This window comes from Pelophylax lessonae (assembly GCF_965119305.1).
Source record: "Pelophylax lessonae genome assembly, chromosome: 13".
NCBI classification, from domain to species: Eukaryota; Metazoa; Chordata; class Amphibia; order Anura; family Ranidae; genus Pelophylax; species Pelophylax lessonae.
In genome coordinates, this window is record NC_138780.1 from 105,346,852 (window position 1) to 105,371,768 (window position 24,917).

At 40.4% G+C, this 24,917-nt stretch overlaps 1 protein-coding gene across 1 annotated transcript in view; it reads right to left on the minus strand.

The window, feature by feature from the left end:
• The window catches only part of DPH6 (diphthamine biosynthesis 6), a 203,690-nt gene that overhangs the window by 55,898 nt on the left and 122,875 nt on the right, over positions 1–24,917 (minus strand). Inside the window, exons 11-12 of the mRNA XM_082275013.1 lie at positions 11,989–12,118; positions 6,787–6,958 (exon numbers count right to left, since the gene is read on the minus strand). Of these exons, the coding sequence (XP_082131139.1) occupies positions 6,787–6,958; positions 11,989–12,118 (302 nt within the window). The remainder of the gene's footprint in view (positions 1–6,786; positions 6,959–11,988; positions 12,119–24,917) is intronic.

A 24,917-nucleotide genomic window follows, 5' to 3' on the forward strand; every position in this document is an offset into this window, starting at 1 on the left:
TAAAAAGATAAAAATGGTGATTGTTGAGAAGACATTCTCCTAGGAGATTAGTGTAAACCTAAAGAACAATAGGAGAGGAATAGAGATATACTGCCAGTAAAATATTTTTTGTTGTAAGTTTCCAATCCAGTAAGAAGAGTGCTTTTAACGTTGCATGTTTTTCCAGTCAATAGGACAAGAAGTGAGAGGCAATCTTTCTAATATGGATGCATACAACAAATAACAATTGAGAGGCCACCTCCAACACTTTTTCTAGTGGTTCCTTAAATCTAAATATATAATCCCACTGGTGTAAGGAAAAAAGTGGTGTTAGTTGGACCTATTTCCCAGCACAATGGTGAGTCTCTGCTGACGATCATTAATGTATACCAGACATGACAAATTCAAATGAAACAGTGGTCTAATCTCAGTAGAATAAAATCTTCAAAGGACAACATTATGCCAGCTAAAGGCTGCACCTACAAATTTAATAATGAGATTACATCATATTTAATTATAAAGATTATGACACTTTAGTAGTTAAAATTATTGTAATAGTTGCAACCTACACAACTTTTATCCCTAGAAGGAGGCCATTAATCCATTTGCTGAGGTAATCAGCTTTCCTAAATTAAAAATGAGATCCTATTTAAAAAAAAAATCAAACAGAGGTCAGCTGGGGCCTTACTGATTTAAACTCTTGAGAATAGTTTACAAGTACTTGCAGCTGGGTGGAAGTTGTGAAAAAAAACTCAGGTGATTTGGCCATGTTTTACCACCATCCACACCCCCAACCAACTCCCACATTTGGCTTCAGAGGCAGCCGGATGGGGCTGTGAAAAAAATTCACTCCCAGTGCTATCTTGATCAGCAAAAATGATCCTCCCTGTCATGTTCCGCAGGCTATATCACTGCAACTGTGAGCCAACTGCTAGGATCGCAGTTGCGTGGTTTTCTTATTCAAAAAGGTAATCTGGCTGCAGTGGCACTAAACCTTTGATACAAAGACTTCCATGTAAAACCTCTTTTCAGGAGGTGAAAGACAACAATAAACAATTACCACTTTTGAATTAGGATGTTCCATAAGCAAAATGGCTAAGCTCTTCTAGTATACATGAAAAATATTAAAGAGGAAGTAAACCCTCCTTAGGAAGTTGTACCTATAGGTAAGCCTATATTAAGGCTTACCTATAGGTACTGTAAATATCTCCTAAACATGCACCGTTTAGGAGATATTTACCTTTAATGCAGCCAGTGACGTCACTGGCGCATGCGCTCTGAAGGAACGGCAGATCGTGCCGTTCCTTCAGAGCCCCGTGCCGTGACCGTCGGCTCCCGCGCGCGTGCGCGGGAGTGACGTCACCGCGGCTCCGGCCAATCAGATGGCCGGATGCCGCGATCCCGGAAGACGGGCGACTATACATGTCGCCCGTCATACAGGTAAGCGGACGGCACGGCGGGGGCTCGTTCTAAGGTAAGTATTTCATAATGAGCTAGTATGCGATGCATACTAGCTCATTATGGGTTTCTCTTTCAGGATTTAAAGAAGAGAAAAAAAAAATTTCTCGGTGTACAACCTCTTTAAATTCAGTACTAAAGCCTTTGAAATTTTTTGTTTAAAGGACATAAGACATGCTAATAAAGGACATAAGACATGCTAATAAAATATTTCATGGTAAACAAATAACTAAAGATTTCAAATCAGAGAAACGGCTGAATCAGATAAATAACTACCCTGTGGGCCAGTAATAAAGCAGTAGTGTTGCCTTAGCAATGTGCTTTATAAATATGCAAAATAAATGAGTAGTCCTATTACTTCCAATGAACGACAACAACAACAAAAAAGCTAGAAGGAGCAAAGCCTGATCATGTGACCCGTCAAAGACGCTTGACCCTCTTCCTGCAATCACAGACTTTTCTCTGCAGCATCATGCAGAAAGAATTCTGTAGCATACTGCAGACTCCACATCATGGGATGCATTTTATACATTACTCGTGAAATGCAGGCATAGTGTGGAGAAAACACTGCAGTATCCAGCGGACAATGGGTACAGGTATTTACTCCATGTCGTGTATATATACCATGTCCTAGATGATAGGCATCATTTCATTTACTAGATCTGCCCATGTACACAGATTCCTGCAACAACCAGAAATAATACAATTAACGTGCTAACAGGAAGGAATGGGAATCCCTGGCCTTCTACCTGTATAGCAGCAAACAGACCACTGTTAAGTAGCTATGATGAGGTAGGATCAACATATAAGTGGCTGCCCCTGGGGTTGTAACCTCTGACCTTGGCTGAAGCCCAAATCAATGAAAGCTGTAACCCGCCAAATTGGTTCTCTAACAGGATTAGGGATCCTCTTATCACACAGTGTGTGATAATCCTGTCAGTAATTAGACTAATAGAGGAAGTCCCTGCAGGGAGGTTTACATACAGCAGTGGACACAGATGCAAAGTACTTTATAAACATAGCTTCTACCTACCCATTGTCATACCTAAAAAATGGCAAAAGCCACAATAAAATTGAAAAAACATCCACAAACTATCTATTCTATCTATCCCATCTATCTATCGATCTATGTATCTATCTGTCGATCTATGTATCTATCTATCGATCTATGTATCTATCTGCCGATCTATGTATCTATCTATCTATGTATCTCTCTATCTATCTATGTATCTCTCTATGTATCTCTCTATGTATCTCTCTATCTCTCTATCTCTCTATCTCTCTATCTATCTATCTATCTATCTATCTATCTATCTATCTATCTATCTATCTATCTATCTATCTATCTATCTATCTATCTATCTATCTATCTATCTTTGGTATGAACTATAGCGATGTTAGAAGTCAGGGAGGGGATCTATGGCCATAAAAAAAACATGCAGACTGCGGTAGCACTAAGTGACAGATGCATGAACTGAATAGAGATTTAGCAATGCCAGCTTTGTTTTTAATTGACTGGTTATTAAACGTGTCAATATCCAAAATATCAAATATCCAAATTTGTTAGCCCTATACCAAATGCAACAGCTTGCCTACAATCTACCTTCCCTGCATGTGTTTCAAGAACAAATTTCCAACTAGACACACCCATACCCAAATATAACTTTATTGCAATCATCGAATGTGAATATGCAGGCTTATTGGTGATTACATTTGCACTAGGTTTATTTTAGTACTGAAAAAAAGAAAGGGGGCCTACATTCAGGAGGCTATATATATATAAAGGATCTTTTTTGAGGCGTCTCCTTTTATCTTAGATACCAACCTCAGTTTCCAATTGAAGTTTGCCATCTTTTGCACCATTATCACATTTTAAACCGTTAAGCAGGTTTATAAACTGGATTTTTTGGTGAACTTTAGATTCAGTGAGTTTACCAGTATTTTTCTTGAACTAAACTAAATGAATGCACTCTAGAAAAGTGTAAATATATGCACAGGAGATTTCTGCATCCACACAAGACCCCATATATGGGTAAAAAGCACTTTGTTTCTGCCTTCTTCTATAATCCTGATGCATACTTCATCTGTTGCTCCGTAGAAAGGCCTAGCACAGTTCCCCGTGCTGCTGAAAGGTGAATATGAGGCCTAGGCCTCCAATTCTTGCTGTGATTTCCATTTCCTGTTTTGTGGAAAATTCCCCACTACCTTTTGAATTTATTTTTTTTTTTTTATGGGACTTTCACATATCTGGATTTGGAGTTAGTTCACTATTTATTAAATATATCAAATTTAAGATAGCCATCTCTCAAAGAGCAATGCAAAGCAAAAATAAACTGTAAATAAAAGTGCTCATAATAGTATACATATAATACAGTATACATATTGTTATTATTATTATTATTATTATCATCAAGCAATGTTCACTAATCCATCCTAGTATTCTATAGTAATGGGCACATTATGGTGCAAAATGGTCTGGAAAGAAATATAAACATTCTTACATGGGACTATTTCATTTCCAATGCTGAATTTGTTTTACCTTCACTCCCAGATAAGCATGCAATCAGGCAACATTTTTAAAGTGTGCAACAAATGCAACACCGAAAAAAATTCCAAATAAAGCTATACACGATCTCTGCTCCATAAATGACACTGAACATAAGAGAGACATTGTTGCTAACATATATGCTGTATATATGTATATGGATATATATGTATATGTATATATATATATATATATATATATATATTTATTTTTTTATACATCCTACATATACACTCCCACACACATAGATAACACATGCATAAATGTATCATATTAAGCAATGTGTACATCTACAGAGTGGCACCTGTCCCATATATTAAATCTAAACTCATTTGTGGACAGTGTCAGCTGCTCAGGTGGAAGTAACACTCGCTGTGTGTGCGCTGTTGGGTGGTGCTCAGTCGTGCTGTGTTTGCCTGTCTGAATGCTGAATGCCCCTGTAGTGGATGTGCTGTACAGGGCAGGCAGCGCTGTCACCTCCGCTTTGTCCATGGCACGCTGATTACCCTCTTTTTTCCTGCCCAAGCTCCGCTTTGCGAATGCTATCAAGGTCAGAGTCAGTCGCTCAGAAAAATAAAATTAAAATCCCCCCCCCCCCCTCCCACAAACTGGGCTGTGCATCCCTCCCCTGAAGTGCTTCACTGGGTGCATCTCCAGGAGAAAGAAAATGAATTGCTTTATAACAAGCATACTCAAATATATTCAACAAGCAACATATAAGTAAAGAAGGATGAGCCCTGAACAGCTCGCAGTGTTCATATACTTATATGCAGACAGCAGTAGAAACATTTTATAGTGACCAACAAGCTGTAATGCATTAATAATCCAGTGAGACGTCTCCTCCTTCTGCAGAAGAATCTCTTTTGGTGCCGCTAAATTGCAGAATGTGTACAGACTAGCTAAAAAAATCCCTTTAAGATGCCAATACAGGGAGAGATTACTAAAGTAACAGACCATTTGAAAGTCATTTACTACTATTAACATCAGAAAAATCTGTTCTGCGACAATGGATCCTAGATCCAGATATTGAGGTTGGGTCCATTTCCACATCAGTTTATAGAACGATCACCTAGTTCAAGCCAAATTGTTCAGAACACAGTAAGTTGTGTAATTTTACTGTCTCATCAGGTTAGTACTATAGAAAACTAGTTTGACATATTTAACTTCCATATCAAAAATACTTTGTACACATAGAATGCTACCAAGCAAATGAATTTCAGCCTAAGATTTCAGATACTACAGACAAACGACAGCTACAATTGATTCACACTATATCACCATATATACAATGCTCACACTATTACTGCAGTATATATAATACTACAACAACACGTACTGTATTCTTCTGAATGACTTCTACGTAATTGAAGTGGTCAAAGAGAGTATGTTTTATTTCTTGCCCTATCTCGAACATTACAAACATGTCTCACAAAGGAGGGGGCACAGAAAGGGTCATTACTTCTGCCAAGGTGCCTTCTGTGACCTGCCCGCCAGGGTCTCCTTCCAGGACACTGGAAATAGTGACAAACCCCATCACCCTGCATTAAGCACCTATCTGTAATCCCCCTAATTCCAAGGAGCTGCAAATGCATCGGCTAAAGGGCACAATGTCTGACTGACTGATGCCGAAGGGACAGTTTCTACCCAGGGCTGTCACATCCTGCAGACTTTCTTCCAATCTATCAACCTTTTCTCATACCCAACATGAGGTGTAAGAAGTGAATTTGAACACTAGGTGGCACTGTAGCACTGCACTTTACAGCCCTCTAGGTTGCTGAACAGTTTTTGACTAGACAATAAGCACACAAGCTTGCTTTGAGCATGTTGCATTCCAGTAGCTTACTCTCTAGGTGGTGATGGTGGTGGGGGGAATTTTGACATTTACTTTTATATACATCTCGGTCACAGAGTTGTGCTAGCTCAAGACAGCTTTTTAAATATATTTTGCTCTACTCCTGATGGAAACTACATTTACTTTCCTTAGAGTATGGTTGTCTGATCTGAAAAAAAAAAATGTCTCGACCAGATCTAAAAATTACTAATGGCTTTTTTTATTTTTTTTAACAGTTTACTACATTTTAACATGAGTAAATCCAGTGAATACGCTTAATTTTATTTATCGCTTGGGTCAGTAAAAAATATTCTAAACAGGCATCTCTCAATACCCAAGCTAAATAGTAGCCCATTCCATCATTTTTAATATTAGAAAAAAAGTGAGGATTACAAAGCTTTTCAAACAATTATTCTCGGTTATATATAAATACAATCATGATAAATATAACTAAATAGTCACAATATAACTGAAATTAAAATGGTGGCACAAGGAGTACACAGCCTGGCATATGTGGATTTTTATTCTCATCATAGTTTATACTGATTGGGCAAATTACTGGCAAAGGGAATTCCAAACTAAGTAATCTGCTACAATCAGACTGTGTAGGAGCAACTTAAAACCAACACCCTTGATATTCAACATGTCGGATTTCTAAAACTATCTAATTTGAAATTAATTTAATTTTCATTTTAGAAGTTACCATTGAAATAACATGACAAGATCTGTTTTGATGCCCAGTTTCTTGCAGCTTTACATGACTGGCAGAGAAGCCCCTGAGGTGACAGAGATATGCTCTACTATACTATATACTGTACTAGCTCTGTCATTAGACTGCACTCCGCTTGTCGTCACCATCTCATGTCTCAGTCTCAGCACTGTCAGCTATGGCACTAGGTGTACATTACTCATGGAAAGACATTGGGCGCTTTAAAAGTTCAGGAGTGTCACCAATAATCCAAGCTTTCCTTACCCGCACAGCTTGGCTGTAGGGCCCAATGTTAGCGGGGGCCCAGTGGGAGATGCTCTGGACATGCATGGCTATCTTTTCTGCAGTGAAGTCATCCCTGCAAGCGACAGGCAGCCAGAAGAGAACATCCATCTTAAAGAGAGTGTCCCGAGGTAGACAACACTGCACACATACTCTGAAATGCCAAAAAAACAACAATTATTCTATTATAAAACTGGACAAGATTTTAGAAGGAAAAAAAAAAAAAAAAAAAAAGCATTCTCATGAGCAAATAACAAACTATTTTACAAATCCTAAAAAGAAAAGGTTACACGGATCTGTTAGTTTTAATTCCTTACTAAAATCTGTGCAATAAACAGTAGAATATCACAAAGCCCTGCAAGGCTGAGCTGGTGGCCTCTATAAAAGGAACCTGTCATAAAGGAAACATCGAGGCTGCTATTGCTGATCTTTCTTGAAAATGAATGCTGCTTGTTCTTTTGGTGCAATACATGAATCCCTGAACCAGAACAGGTACACACATAAGGACGTCTGACTTTTCTCTGACTTCTGATCTGCAAACTTTGGGTCATTGACGCCAATGTCAGCAAAAATAGGCAACTCAAATTTTCAGAAGGTGGGCAGCAAAGAATTTCTTCAATGATAGTTTTACTTTAACCTTCTTAGCGGTATTCCCGAGCGTGGCTCGGGGTTAAATTTCAGAGCCAAAAGCGGTAACCCCGAGTACCGCCAGAAGCATCGCTGGATCCTGTAAAAGAGGTTTCTTACCTTGTCACCGGGATCCAGCGATGTGTCTCAGCGGTGTCCCGCGGCGGATCTTCCTCCCGATCGTCTCCGTGCCCCGGCTTCCGTCTCCTGCGACGTGACGTTCGCAGGGGGGTGGAACCGGCGGCAAATTCAAATGTAAGACACACCAAACACACTGATACCATTCAAAATGAAAAAAAAAAAAAAAAAATCACATTAGTTTGCCCCCCACTGCCCTTTCCTGCAGTTTTACTGTACTTCTTATGTAAATATATATATATAAATATATATGTATATATATATATTTATATATATGTGTATATATATATATATATATATATATATATGTATACATAATATATGTATACATAATATATGTATATATATATATATATATATATATATATATATATATATATATACAGTGGGTACGGAAAGTATTCAGACCCCCTTAAATTTTTCACTCTTTGTTATATTGCAGCCATTTGCTAAAATCATTTAAGTTCATTCTTCTTCCTCATGAATGTACACATAGCACCCCATACTGACAGAAAAACACAGAGTTGTTGACATTGTTGCAGATTTATTAAAAAAGAAAAACTGAAATATCACATGGTCCTAAGTATTCAGACCCTTTGCTCAGTATTTAGTAGAAGCCCCCTTTTGATCTTATACAGCCAGGAGTCTTTTTGGGAAAGATGCAACAAGTCTTTCACACCTGGATTTGGGGATCCTCTGCCATTCCTCCTTGCAGATCCTCTCCAGTTCTGTCAGGTTGGATGGTAAACGTTGGTGGACAGCCATTTTTAGGTCTCTCCAGAGATGCTCAATTGGGTTTAAGTCAGGGCTCTGGCTGGGCCATTCAAGAACAGTCACGGAGTTGTTGTGAAGCCACTCCTTCGTTATTTTAGTTGTGTGCTTAGGGTCATTGTCTTGTTGGAAGGTAAACCTTCGGCCCAGTCTGAGGTCCAGAGCACTCTGGAGAAGGTTTTTGTCCAGGATATCCCTGTACTTGGCCGCATTCATCTTTCCCTCGATTGCAACCAGTCGTTCTGTCCCTGCAGCTGAAAAACACCCCCACAGCATGATGCTGCCACCACCATGCTTCACTGTTGGGACTGTATTGGACAGGTGATGAGCAGTGCCTGGTTTTCTCCACACATACCGCTTAGAATTAAGGCCAAAAAGTTCTATTTTGGTCTCATCAGGCCAGAGAATCTTATTTCTCACCATCTTGGAGTCCTTCAGGTGTTTTTTAGCAAACTCCATGCGGGCTTTCATGTGTCTTACACTGAGGAGAGGCTTCCGTCGGGCCACTCTGACATAAAGCCCCGACTGGTGGAGGGCTGCAGTGATGGTTGACTTTCTACAACTTTCTCCCATCTCCTGACTGCATCTCTGGAGCTCAGCCACAGTGATCTTTGGGTTCTTCTTTACCTCTCTCACCAAGGCTCTTCTCCCCCGATAGCTCAGTTTGGCCAGACGGCCAGCTCTAGGAAGGGTTCTGGTCGTCCCAAACATCTTCCATTTGAGGATTATGGAGGCCACTGTGCTCTTAGGAACCTTAAGTGCAGCAGAAATCTTTTTGTAACCTTGGCCAGATCTGTGCCTTGCCACAATTCTGTCTCTGAGCTCTTCAGGGAGTTCCTTTGACCTCATGATTCTCATTTGCTCTGACATGCATTGTGATCTGGATGGTCTTATATAGACAGGTGTGTGGCTTTCCTAATCAAGTCCAATCAGTATAATCAAACACAGCTGGACTCAAATGAAGGTGTAAAACCATCTCAAGGATGATCAGAAGAAATGGAAAGCACCTGAGTTAAATATATGAGTGTCACAGCAAAGGGTCTGAATACTTAGGACCATGTGATATTTCAGTTTTTCTTTTTTAATAAATCTGCAACAATGTCAACAATTCTGTGTTTTTCTGTCAGTATGGGGTGCTATGTGTACATTCATGAGGAAGAAGAATGAACTTAAATGATCTTAGCAAATGGCTGCAATATAACAGAGTGAAAAATTTAAGGGGGTCTGAATACTTTCCGTACCCACTGTATATATATATATATATAATAAATGTATACAGTTGGTTTGGGCTGCTCAGTCACAAGAATTACATGCAAAATAATGGTACCGCTTTCAGCACCTAAAATCCAAAAGAATCATACCGCCAGGGAGGTTAAGGATCAAGTCACACCTAGGTAGGTACCAACGTTAACTGGCACATGTTACATTAAAGCAGCCATTCACTTGTAATTGATCCTTAATGAGCCTCAACACATTAAAAAACTATGCCTGCATTGCTTTTGGGAAAAAACACCAAACAATGCACAACGCATTCACATACATTATGTGCACTATAGCATAGGTGCATGTGTTTATTCTGTATTTGCAAATAAGGGTGCTATTCAAATTTAATGGAAACGCATTGCAATGTACATATGCAACATAATAATATGTGATGCAGGAAAACAGGTTTAATGCAAATTAATGCATGTGGACACACATGTCGCATGTCACAAGTAAGATCAGTTAAGATGGTGATCCGACTTGGATGCGACATATATTCTATGGGCTGAAATCACACCCAAGTCAAACCAAAGTAGTGCAGGAACCTTTTCAAAAGTCGGAGTGACACAAGTCGAATCAGTTAAGACGGCTCTCATAGGGAAACATTGATTTTAAAATGTCATGTAACATGGACACCTAAAGTCGGAGCACATGTCGCACCAGTGTGAACTGGGCCTTAAAGCAAAAAATGAACAGCCCAATAGCTGTAAAAATAAATAAAGCAGCTTTCTCAGCAATATTCACCTTCCATTTAGTGCTGTCTCTTAAGAATGTCTGCACCTCCACCATATGTTACTACTCTTCTGGGTTTAATAACGTCCAGTGTTAGTCAACCCACTTCATATGACCCGGCCTGGGGACACAGTACTAATGCATGGAACAGTGCTTACAGGTCATTACAAGAGCGCCATTTGGGGCAGAAGTGAAGGATGACCCACAGTTGCCAGTAGGAGGAAAGAAGAAAAAAACCCAAGATAAACCCAAGGACAACCAGCTGACCCTTTGGAAAACTGGAATGTATGGTATGTATTTAGTTATTTAAAGTGCCTTCCTGGGGTGGTCCCATAAACTCTACATGGGCTTTAAAGCACCCATACCCATACCCCATTAAAGTGATATTATGGACAGATTGTTCATTTATTTATTTTAAATAATAAACATGTCATATCAACCTGCCCTGATCCTCCTTTTCTGGGGTCCTCCCAGGTGCTCCTGGCCCCTCCCCTCCTGCCAAGAGGGCCTTCATAGCAAATAGCTTGCTATGGGGGCACCCAACCAGGCTTACTCCTAAGCCGCTGCTTTGTGTGTCCATTCACACACGGAGTGTGGCTTGGCCCTTTACCCATTTTCTCCTCATTGTGTCACTGGCTGTGAATGACAGTAGCGGCAGCTAATGGCTTCCACTGTTGTCTCAGCCAATGAGGAGGAAGATACCCAGGAGAACCGCTGTTCTCCTGCACATCGTTGGATAGAGATGGGGCTAGGGTACCTATTAGGGGAAGTAATTGACAGGAACAGGATATAACCCACAGTGGAGCAGGCGACGCCCATAGGAAACAGAAGCCCAAACACCACATGTGAAGGGAGGCAAAACAGAAGCACTGCAGCAAGGAGATGGGACCCGCTTGTCTGTGAGGATCTCCAGGAGACATATCTGGGAGTTTGCCACGGACCCCTCTTGCAGATATCCTTAAAGCTATTATTGGTATCTCCGTTGAAGGGTGAGTGCTAGTGGACATTCGGAACACAAGCACTTGAGATTTTATCACCACCACTTTGTTCACCCATTTTTCACACAGCTGGTTTTTGGAATTTTTATCAATTATTGATTTTATTATTATTATTATAATCTGTCACTTCACATTAAATATTTTCACCAGCACTTTGTGTCTTTTAACTTATCCAGCCATAATTTTATCTGCATGATTTTTATTGATTTAATACACCTTTGCACTGGCACTTTATTTTTCACTATTGTTATAGAGTGACACTCTATGGTCTGGATACATCACTGTTTTATTACATATTTATAAGGTAGCGCCGATTCCAACTACTCCCCAATTTTCTATAATCCTTGACCCCTAATCTTTAGGGGTTGGTTGGTGGCTGCTTCCTATTTTTACAAAAACAAATTTTCTCTGGAATAATCCATAGCGCTGGTCCCCTCCTATTCTACTACATATTAGGGGAGCTGGGGAACTGCACACAGAAGTTTAAAAAAAAAAAAAAAAACACACTATAAAAAGTTACAGCAACGATCTAGGTGTGTGTAATAAAAACATTACATATCACTTTCCTGCTAATGCAGCTTCGGTTGGTAACTATGTCCCCAGCTAGAAGTGCACTTTAATAACTAGCCTTTAAAATTAGACAAGATTAGCTTACCGAGCAGGGGGTGCCACGGAAAAGAGTCTTCCATATTCAGCATTGATGGCTGCAAAGTCATCCATGTTTTGGACATATAAGTGAACCAGTACAGCATCACTCATCTGTAGACCATTCTCTTCCACTTGCGCTGCAATAGACATCAACAAAATTAAAAATGACAATCAACAGTTTAGATGTGATTTACAATCAAAAGTAAATGACTATTTCACAGGTTTCACAACATTTCCATGCACAGTACATGTTATCTGCAAAGAAAGATAAGTTGGACATTGGATGGACTTTCCAGAGAAAAGTTTAATACAATAATCTTCCAGCAGCAGCTATCCAGTAGCCCGACTTCATTATCCACTGCTATTGAGTCCATATGTTTGTTCAGTTCAACCCTAAACACATCTTGGGCAAAGCCCTAAAATTTATTTAAAGTAAACCTGCGTGGATAGCAATTAGGGAACAGCTTTTGGTGACTTTTGAAGGTACCGGCTGTAATCCTCATCCTGAGTATACTACCAAATGAGAAACTGCAGCCAGAGAAATCTAAAAAGTCTGAATACCTGTTCAAAGTCAGTGACTCAATTTTTACCAGCAGTGGGTGATGGGGACCTTGGAGATGCAAAGTGCAGCACTAAAGTGTCCTCTCAGTGTATCCTCAGTCTTCCAGGTTGAGTGATGCTGTGCACCTTTCAACCAGGAAGATGGAGGATTTTGGTTTTTTTGGGCCCAAAAAAATTAAAAACATACTTCATGGGAACAGCTCTAAAATGGAAGTAAAAATGACAGTGCACACGCTTTTTTTTTTTTTAATACTACTGAAACTAATAAATAGCATGCACTGGGCCTCAAAATGGAATTTGACTACAATTCATACTTTGTGGGGATCATCAGGACACAGAGCTGCAAACCAAATCCCATAGTTATTTTGTTAAACAGTACCTATTTTTGTCATTTATAAAAAAAACATTGCTTACAAGGTCCCTCTTGTGAATCTAAGTCTAGGCAGCAAGATCACATGGTCTGCGGGTATTGGAAACATGTTTGGTGTTTCATGCCAATAGAGACTGCAGAAAGTTTATGGTTTCTCATCAGCAGATAGCATATATGCAAATATGGCTTATTGTCATGCACATAAAAACTGCTCTTACAAAATGAACACATGTTGACAAGATTTGAGGGAATTCAATAAATCTCTTCTGACACTTATTTGGCAGCATGGCCCTTTAAAATGGACTGCACCGGATTCAAAAATCTCTGCCGCCCCTTCAGTAACAGAAATTTACAGCAGATTCAGGTAGTTCTTAATAGCGCCACTTTTACAAAGTGGCTTGATTAATGCAACAAAAATAGTTACTTCCAGTTTGTAGATAACAAAACTGGAAATGATTAAGTTGGCATACAGAGATAGGTAGAGTGCCTACCCCCATATGCGATATATCAGAGCAGCACACCTGCCTCTATTATCCCCTCCCTGTCACTGATTGTTAAAGAGGTTGTAAACTTTTTTTTTTACACCCTGCAAAAGAAAGACATAATGAGCTAGTATGCATCGCATATTAGCTCATTATGCAATACTTACCTCAGAACGAGCCCCCGCCGTGCCGCTCACTCACCTATGACATGTCTAGTCGCCCGTCTTCCGGGATCGCGGCATCCGGCCATCTGATTGGCCGGAGCCGCGGTGACGTCACTCCCGCGCACGCGCGCTAGAGCAGACAGTCACGGCACGGGGCTCTGAAGGAACGGCACGATCGGCCGTTCCTTCAGAGCGCATGCGCCAGTGACGTCACTGGCGACATGTAAGGTAAATATCTCCTAAACGGTACATGTTTAGGAGATATTTACAGTACCTATAGGTAAGCCTTATCATAGGCTTACCTATAGGTACAAGTTGTAGAGGAGGGTTTACTTCCTCTTTAAGGATGCCATCAGCTTTGCAGCTTCAGTCTCAGCCCGGTCTTAAGCCCCGTACACACATTAAGATAATCGGACGACTTATTGTTCTCATTTTTTTGCATGATACTAACATCGAATTCAACAATGCGTACTAACCGTATGATTTTTGTCGTACGATTCGGGAAAAGCTTCCTGGTTGCTTAGCTACGTATCAGATGGTGCAAAACAAAAACAATGGCAGCCAGGCTTTTTCCGTGTTTCTGAGCATGCGCAGTCTTTGTTGATCGATTTTTAGAGGACGCATAGTGTACTGATGAAACGATTGTTGTTCGCGGGGCTATCGTATGACAGAAGTTTTCCTGTTTGTCCCTTCGGATTTTGTTGGACCAACTGTCGTGATCGGCTGTCGAAAGCTGTGTACTAACGAACAGATTATCGTGCGGTCAGGTCGAAAGCAATTTTTATCGTACGATTATCGGAACGTGTGTACGGGGCATTAGGCTGGTCATACACGGAGTAAATTTCTTTGTGCATTCAGCCTGCCCATTAATGGTTCAATTCTTTGCCAGCCTTAGTGCACTTCCTCACTTGGTGTAAGCCATAAATTAATGTTCCTGTTTACAACGGAAACATGAATCTGTCGCCCACACCAACATTTGTCATGTGAATGCATGTCAGAATTCCAAAGCGTGTCCTCTCTTTATACCCGCTGTCACATTTTGAAAACAGCTGATCGCATGTGCAATGTCCTGCAATGCACATTTTTTTCACAAAGGTGAACTTAGCCTTTAGGCTAATATAATTGATGCACAGCATGACCCCAAGTTCTGTTCCGGGAGTCCAATTTGTTAGTAAGTTCAACAAAGTGAGGTTTATAATACTTTTCACACAAATAATGCATGCAAAAAACAAACAAAAAAATACTGTACAAAAAAGATGTTTAATCTTACAGTACCTTGAAATGTACAGTAAAACAGCTGGCATGCAGAGGCTGGCATGGAGTGAACAGGCAAGACCGCTGCTTTTTTGCTTGCTTCCAGGCATCCTGAGCTTAAAAACAACACTGTACTACTGTATAATATTGTACTATTTTACTATACAGTAAAGTACACAGCAGCACAACCGCTTGTGGCAAAGGGTGCACGCAGCTGACAATGTCCGGCAGACAAATGAGCTACTTCCGAGATTTGACATACGAAAGAGAAACTTTGCAACCTAAGCCTCATGTACACTGCAGCTGCTCAACCCACGTATAGGAGCAGTTGGGCATGTTTTTCAGCAGCCCCTGAACTCTCCTCAATGTTATCTTATGTGTACATGTATACCCAGTTGTTCAAAGTAATTTAGAGGCAATTCAGTTTACTGACGTTTTATTATTAAAAAGCAGATAAATTAGGAATGTAGTTTACCGTTATCACTCTCACATCAACGTGACAAATCAATGCCACAAAAATACATGTAAAAAATACAATCATGAAACTTCACATTCATAAAGAGCATAACAAACATAAACAGTGAATCCAAAATCAAGTATCATATTAACCACTTTAAGACCGGAAGGATTTGCCCCCTTCCTGACCAGGCCCAATTCGGCACTGCGTTATTCTAATGGACAATTGCGCGGTCGTGCGACGCCGTATCCAAACAAAATTTACGACCTTTTTTCCCCACAAATAGAGCTTTCTTTTGGTGGTATTTGATCACCTTTGATATTTTTTTTTTTTGTGCTATAAACAAAAAAGAGCGACAATTTTGAAAAAAAAAAAAAAATATATATTTTTCACATTCTGCTATAGGACATTCCCCCAAAAAATCTAAAGTTTTTAACATTTTAGGCCAATTTATTTTTTCTGCTACATATTTTTGGTAAAAAAAAAAATAAAAATCGCAGTAAGCGTATTTTGTTTGGTTTGAGCAAAAGTTTTCACGTCTACTAACTACAGGGAAGATTTATGTCATTTTTATTGATTTTTTTTTTTTTTTTTACTAGGAATGGCGGCGATCTGCATTTTTTTGAAGGACTGCGACATTGCGGTGGACTGATCGGACTCCTGACTGACATTTCTGACACTTTTGGGGGTACCAGTGACATTACTACAGTAATCAGTGCTAAAAATATGCACTGTTACTGTAATAATGCCATTGGCAGGGAAGGGGTTAACCCTGTGGGTGATCAAGGGGTTAAATGTTAGCCTAGGAGAGTGGTTCTAACTGTGGGGGGGGGGGGGGGGGCGTAGCTTCTGAAATGACCATAGAGACCTGTGATCCTATATAGCAGGATCACATGGGCTCTATGATCATCCCAGGGAGAAGGACGGTCGGTTGTGTTTACATTTCTTTGTGATTTCTAGTGGTCACTTTTGTATGTATACAATTTGCTGCCTCACTAAGTGTTTGACATACAGGCACTTTTTTCATCATTTATTTAATACAGGCACTATTTTTGTTATTCATTTATTTATAATTAGGTTTTTTGCACAATACCTACAGGTTCACACATAGCGCAGCTTTTTTATTTATATTGTTTACAACAGCTGCCTGTCCTTGTCTCTCAGCGGGGAACGATTGCGGGTGTCAGGTGGCAATCGGAGCCGCCTGCCCGCTGCATCGCCTTCTCCGCTAATGAGTGGGGGCGGGAGCGCGCCGGCGGCGGTGTATGCTCGCCCCCTAGACTCCCAAGAGCGAGCACCGTACATGTAGGACAATTTGCCTGGGAGCGGCTGCCTGCCGCAGTATATCTGCGGCGGGCGGGCATAAACCGGTTAAAGCAATCCAAAAAATAATGTGATACTTGATTTTGGAGTCACTGTATATGCTTGATATCCACTTTATGAATGTAAAGTTTCATGGTTGTATTTTTTACAATTTTTGTGGCACTCATTGTTTATAATAGTTGTTTACAAAAATTGCACTAGCACTTTAGGATAGAGCACAAAAAATTGTTTTTGAGAAAAATATGTCATAATTTATTAAATTATCTCCGCCTTATTACCTAGAGGAGTGGAGATCTATGCTGACTGATTTCCTCATTAGTCTGATGTTGGGTATACCTACAGATAGCTAGCAGCGATCATAAACATAAAAACCCCCCTTTTTTTTTCCGGGTAACCATTGACAACCTAGGCGCCAGACCCCCTATTTTATATTTCATTAATATTTAAAACTGCACCATGAGACTCCGATCTGAGCTGTGAGGTTTTTGTTTCGGATGAACAAAAAGAATGACTGATGTGTGCCAGGCCAGGTATCTTGATGATGCCTTTGTTTAAAACTGGGAATCCATGTGCTGTACCTTGGTGTTTTTATGCTCTTTTACTCTTGGTCTTTCTGTCCTGCTCGACAGCTTGTTTCTATGTTAGGTTTTTCATAAAAAAAAGTTTGTCTTTAAATAAAATCTGATAAAAAAAAAAAAGCAAACCTTTACTGTGATATAGTGGCTGCCACAGCTAGCTATCTGGCCACTCGAAGTCAGACCCAGAACAAGTATGCAACCAGTGAAGTTAAAACTCCCAATAAGAAGGTTTGGTTCAGGTCAGTGACTCAGAAAGTATTAAAGCCAGAAGGCCATTATGACATCTAAGTAACATATTTCGGCCAACGCATTTCTTTCAAAACAGGTTTGCTTGTGTTTTCTAACAAATTGTGCTTTCTACAACTACAATGACAATGGTAAATAGCGAAGGATAGTGATTATCTACTACTGAACTCTGTGTGGTGCCTTAAATTCTCTTTAATCAAGACTGAAGTCGGATGGAAGTCTTGCATGATGTCCGTTCTTTTAGTGGAAAGTTGTAAAGTACAAAATCCACGTGGAGCAGAAAGATGCATTCACCATGTAGTACTTTACCCCTGTTCAGGTGACATTTTTCTACAAATCCTGTAACCTTGTTGCGTTTTATTAGCTCAGTGTGAATTTTGCCTGTCATACTTTTCAGTTTTAAAAATCATCATCATGAAAACTCCCTTCAGACCTCTGCCTGACGGGTTTAAACCACATCGACTTTCATGTCAGAACAAATAGGCAATTAGACACATTTAACACACTTAAATGCAATTATTTAAAAATCATTCTAATTACATTTCTTGGCCACTAAACCAGAAGCATACACAAGAGATACTTATTTTAAGAATGTTTCATTTATTGTTTATTGAAGTCTACTGATGACAACCTATTTTTCACTGCCATCGTAAACAAAACCATAGTTAAAGGCAAAGTTCATCTTTAAAAAAAATATATTAATACATGCACATTATTTTGCCGTTAAAAAATGTGCATTGTTTTTTTTTTACACTGCAGCCTGCAAAGCATTGCCCCCGCTGTCAGTGGATCATAGGTGCAATGCCAGGCTCCTGCAGGCACTCAGCACACTTGTCTGCCTATACCTTTATCAGTGCTCTTGCAGTTGAGAATATACAAAATGCTGTTGTGGAAGATGGGACTTGTAGTTAATTTATTTAAAGAACTCTGTGAATGAAAAATGTGGCTGTGTGCGAAGCCCTGCACAGCCGCACTGTTTTTAAAAAGGGACAGCGGGTGCAGGGAGGAGATCCCCGCCCGCTGTCACAGGGGGGTGAGGGGGGACTACTCCAAAGTAACAGGTTACATGTTATATGGGTGTAACATGTTACAAAAGGGTGAAATTCTCCTTTAACAGATCATTCCTGCCTATAAAGTCTGTGTAAGGGCCTTCATGATTTTCTAGGCTAACAGATATCCACTACTATATTGAACAGCCGCGATGGAAGATGTTGGGTTATGAGGTCAACATAATTGCATGTACAGTGGGTACGGAAAGTATTCAGACCCCCTTACATTTTTCACTCTTTGTTATATTGCAGCCATTTGCTAAAATCATTTAAGTTCATTCTTCTTCCTCATGAATGTACACATAGCACCCCATACTGACAGAAAAACACAGAATTGTTGACATTTTTGCAGATTTATTAAAAAAGAAAAACTGAAATATCACATGGTCCTAAGTATTCAGACCCTTTGCTGTGACACTCATATATTTAACTCAGGTGCTTTCCATTTCTTATGATCATCCTTGAGATGGTTCTACACCTTCATTTGAGTCCAGCTGTGTTTGATTATACTGATTGGACTTGATTAGGAAAGCCACACACCTGTCTATATAAGACCTTCCAGATCACAATGCATGTCAGAGCAAATGAGAATCATGAGGTCAAAGGAACTGCCTGAAGAGCTCAGAGACAGAATTGTGGCAAGGCACAGATCTGGCCAAGGTTACAAAAAGATTTCTGCTGCACTTAAGGTTCCTAAGAGCACAGTGGCCTCCATAATCCTCAAATGGAAGACGTTTGGGACGACCAGAACCCTTTCTAGAGCTGGCCGTCCGGCCAAACTGAGCTATCGGGGGAGAAGAGCCTTGGTGAGAGAGGTAAAGAAGAACCCAAAGATCACTGTGGCTGAGCTCCAAAGATGTAGTCAGGAGATGGGAGAAAGTTGTAGAAAGTCAACCATCACTGCAGCCCTCCACCAGTCGGGGCTTTATGGCAGAGTGGCCCGACGGAAGCCTCTCCTCAGTGTAAGACACATGAAAGCCCGCATGGAGTTTGCTAAAAAACACCTGAAGGACTCCAAGATGGTGAGAAATCGGATTTTTGTAAGATCTTACCGTAAAATCCTTTTCTCTTAGCTCATTGACAGACGTAGTCTTCTTGATTCACAAGAACTGGGTTATGTTGTCTCCGCAGGAGCAGGACTAGGCAGAAAGAAAAAACGTTCTGGCTCCACCTTAGGGGCAGTCCCTGAGGGTATATCCTCCCTCTCTCTGCTACAAGGCATCAGTTCTGTCTAGGCTTGTGACGGTATCAGATTTTCATGCTGCGATTAATTGATTAAGGTTGTGCCACGGTATACGGTATTATCACGGTATTCTATTATTACATTTAAATTATTAAATTTCCACCTCACTTCAATTTCATTGCTGAATTTAGGGGCTTTGGTTCACTTATGCACATTATTATATAGTCAGTCAGTACAGACTCTGTGAACCAGGCCTAAAATAGGTCATCAAGCAGTGTCTGGCCTACCTGGTGATAACTGGTCCTGGCGCTCGGCTCCGATCCGATGGCCTGGTCATTAAGAGGGCAAATCCTTGTGGTCAAGAAGTGGTTAAACCTGAAGGAGGTGTTGTTTATAAATGACTTTACTATTGCTTTAGGCCTGGTTCACATGTATGCGGGTTGGTGGTTCACATGTATGCGGGTTGGCGGCCCACATTTGCACAGGCATAGCAGCCCATTGATTTGAACGGGCTGCTATGCCCTCATTTTCCGCAGAAAAAAGGTGCATGCAGCATTTTTTTAAAATTCAGTGGCCTTGAAATCCATCCTGCTTTTGCACCATGCGACTAACCTGCAGTTCCTGCTCTGGCAAGCTTTCTGCATTTTTTTGTAGACACTGCTTGATGGCTATATAATAATGTAATGTGGGCTGCTATGCGTGTGTGTATGTATATATATATATATATATATATATATATATATATTTATTAGAGCTGCACGATTCTGGCCAAAATGAGAATCACGATTTTTTAGCTTGGAATAAAGATCACGATTCTCTCACGATTCTCTGTGTAACAAAAAAAAAAATTGGGATAACTTTACTGTTACGTTTTTTTTTTTTTTTTTTATTCATTAAAGTCTAATCATTGCGTTTGAAAGACTGCTGCGCAAATACAGTGTGACATAAAATATTACAACAATCGCCATTTTATTCTGTAGGGTCTCTGCTAAAAAAATATATAAAATGTTTGGGGGTTCTAAGTACTTTTCTAGCAAAAAAAAACAGATTTTAACTTGCAAGCAACAAATGTCAGATAAAGATCCAGTCTTTAAGAGGTTAAACTTCCTTTCTCCCTGGCAGAGGGAAGGAAAAGATACAAATGTAATCATTTTTGTTTATAGTTAGGAGACTTAATGCTGAAAGGGCTCTTTCACACGGGCGTTCCGTTTTTATCTTCAGTTCCGTCACTTTTTTTTTGTTATGAAACGGACACTGATGACAATTTTTACATCAGTTTGACATCCGCGGACGTCCGTTTTTCCATCCGCCGACGTCCGTTTTTTGTCCGCCGACGTCCGTTTTTTGTCCGCCGATGTCCGTTTTTTGTCCGCCGACGTCCGTTTTACATCCGCTGACATGCTTTTTTTTATCATTTTTCTATACATTTTCCATCCGTTTTACATCAGTTTCATATCAGTTTTTCATCCTTTTTTTTTATGACTCATAATTTCCCATGTCACTTTGCTCTTAACCCAGCATGCATTGGGTTTCCCATGCTGCTTTGTGGTCCCAGTGTGCATACAGTGTGTCTGCCTGTGTGTTCCTGTGTCTCATTTCTTGTGATTTATATCAAAGCGAGCAATGGCCCCTTCCCGATTTTGGGATGATGTCACATGTCTTATGCTACTGTATTATGTGAGGGGAGTGGAGAGCCGGAGGAGGAAGACTGTTCAGCGAAAACGTCGCACCTATTGGGTTCATCCGATGATGCTAAAGAGGCCCTCTGAGGGATTTCTGTCCCTACACTATGCGGATTTAAGACGGTATCCGGTTAAATTTTTCAATTTCACCAGAATGAACGTAACGACATTTGATTTTGTCTTGGAGAAATTGTTACCACGTCTTCAGCGGATGGACACCAATATGAGACGCAGTGTGCCGCCAGCGGAGCGTCTGCTAGTGACTCTCAGGTAAGTCAGCTGCTGTTGTCATGCTTTATATGCTGTTGTCATGCTATATGTCATGCTATATGCTAGGGGCAAATGTCAGATAACATGAAATTACCAACTAAAATGTACTTTTCCGTTAATTCTTGTCTAATTTCCTTATGCCTAGGTTTCTTGCATCCGGGCAGACATTTACGTGTCTGAACCATTATTTTCTATTGGGGATCTCTACAATATCAATGATCGTTCATGACACCTGCAAGGCCATATGGGAGGAGCTAACACCGATTGCAATGCCTGTCCCTGATGAAAATGTGTGGTTGCAAATAGCTGAGGGATTCCTGATGAAGACCCAATTTCCCAACTGCCTTGGTGCCCTTGACGGGAAACATATGCGGATTAGAATGCCTCCTGGATCAGGCTCCAGTTATTTCAATTACAAAAAATTTTTTTCATTGGTGCTGATGGCTATCTGTGATAGCAACTATAAATTTATTATGGTGGACATTGGTGCATATGGTAGCTCTGCTGACTCCCGTGTCTTCAGGACATCCGCTATGGGTAGAAGGCTGTTAGATGGACGTCTAAACCTACCTGCTGACAAGCCACTGCCAGGAACAAATGGACCAGCTATACCTCACGTTTTAGTGGCTGATGAAGCATTTGCCCTCTCACGTCACCTTTTAAGGCCATACGCCAAACACAATCTAACAAGCCAAAAAAGGATTTTTAACTACAGACTGAGTAGAGCAAGAAGGTTCGTTGAGTGCACATTTGGAATCTTAACAAACAAGTGGCGCATTTTCCATAGTGCCATTCAACTTAAAGTGGATAATGCCGAAGAAGTGATCAAAGCATGTTGTGTGTTGCACAATATCGTACGTGATAAAGAAGGCTTGAGCATGGATGATGAAGATGAAACACATTTGCCCTCTGTGCAATATGGTGGACTGCGCCCGAACCATTCAGCTCTTGCTCTACGAGATAAATTCGCAGATTATTTCATGACCCCTGAAGGAGAGGTTCCATGGCAGTATGCCCATATGTAATCTTTTTAAAGATTGTAACTGCACTTATTTTCCTTTTGTTCATTAATATAATAGTTTCCATTTGTTCAATAAAAGAATAAAAACAAATTCTTTGTCAGAAATTTTTTTTTATTTAAACAGCATCACACATAACAACCTCTGTGATTTTAATATGAAATAAAAGACAATTCAAAATCCAAAAAAGTCAACCTTATAAGTCCTGATAATAGGGACTTGGAGCATTCCCGAAATGCGTTGATGAGGAAGATGCAGACGTTTGGGACATGTAGGAGTCCTGAGAGCTTGACGTTTGCTGGCTGCTGGTGGGCTTTGACTGGGTAAATGGTGGTGCATGGGATGGGGGTCCACATGGTGGGAGGGTATGGGTTGGCATCCTATTATATGGCAGGGTTGGGTTAGGGGGGTAGGATGGATTATAACCATAATGGCCAGGTGATGTACTTGGCATCATTGGATGCTGGACTGGCCTTTGATACAAATGATATTCTGGTATGGGTTCCCCAGCTATTGCAGCTTTTATACATGTGATGGTTACATGAGATATCTGCATTTGTACCTCCATTTTTTTATTATTAGGGGTCTGGACCAAATGATGATATAGGCTGCGGAGGAATGCAGCATCATAATTGTTTGAGTCTAGGAAGGGGTCCATGGATTCAGACCTACGCATGGCCCTCATATCCTCCATGAACTTCATCATGGCAGTGTCCATTGGTGTTGGTGCAGCACCTCTTCTTTGTGACCCTCTAGAAGCTCTGGGAACCTGTACAGTAGGGAAATTTGTTAGAACATTTGTCTTTATTAATGTTTACAATAGGGGCTTAGGTTTGGTAAAATTTACTTACATGTTGTCTTGGTGTGCGGACTTGAGCATGTTGAGGAGACACCTGTGCAGAAGTTTGAGGCTGTGATTCGTGGTCACTTGTGTCAGCCTCTGCTTCGGTGACCTCTTCCCCCTCCTCTTCTGTTTCTGTAATGTTGGAGCTGGTGCTGTAATACAATACATTGATAAATTATTTGTCCTACTTTTCAAATTGATTAAATTTTACGTAGAATGACAGCTTTGTACTCACGGTCTTAAGTCCATAACATTACGCAGGAATGACAGCATTTCAAAAAAAGGACTTCTCCTCCTCTGGCTGACTCCTGCCCCACTTCTGCTCTCCTCAGCCTCATCGTTCAGTTCCCTCCTGTATCGGTCCCTTTGTGACCTCCATCTCGTGATGATTTTTTTGCCTATGAAAAATGGATAATATGAACTTAATTACATGACAGATGTCACAATTAGGTGGACCACAAGTCTCAGCAAGCGAACAGTGAAAGATACGGTAACATAACTTTACATTTCACCTATCTGTCTCTTTTAGCATGCTGAGACTTGTAGTCCACCCATATGTCACAATTAGGTGGACCACAAGTCTCAGCAAGCAAACAGTGAAAGATACGGTAAAATAACTTTACATTTCACCTATCTGTCTCTTTTAGCATGCTGAGACTTGTAGTCCACCCATATGTCACAATTAGGTGGACCACAAGTCTCAGCAAGCGAACAGTGAAAGATACGGCAATATAACTTTACATTTCACCTATCTGTCTCTTTTAGCATGCTGAGACTTGTAGTCCACCCATATGTCACAATTAGGTGGACCACAAGTCTCAGCAAGCAAACAGTGAAAGATACGGTAAAATAACTTTACATTTCACCTATCTGTCTCTTTTAGCATGCTGAGACTTGTAGTCCACCCATATGTCACAATTAGGTGGACCACAAGTCTCAGCAAGCGAACAGTGAAAGATACGGCAATATAACTTTACATTTCACCTATCTGTCTCTTTTAGCATGCTGAGACTTGTAGTCCACCCATATGTCACAATTAGGTGGACCACAAGTCTCAGCAAGCAAACAGTGAAAGATACGGTAAAATAACTTTACATTTCACCTATCTGTCTCTTTTAGCATGCTGAGACTTGTAGTCCACCCATATGTCACAATTAGGTGGACCACAAGTCTCAGCAAGCAAACAGTGAAAGATACGGTAATATAACTTTACATTTCACCTATCTGTCTCTTTTAGCATGCTGAGACTTGTAGTCCACCCATATGTCACAATTAGGTGGACCACAAGTCTCAGCAAGCAAACAGTGAAAGATACGGTAAAATAACTTTACATTTCACCTATCTGTCTCTTTTAGCATGCTGAGACTTGTAGTCCACCCATATGTCACAATTAGGTGGACCACAAGTCTCAGCAAGCAAACAGTGAAAGATACGGTAAAATAACTTTACATTTC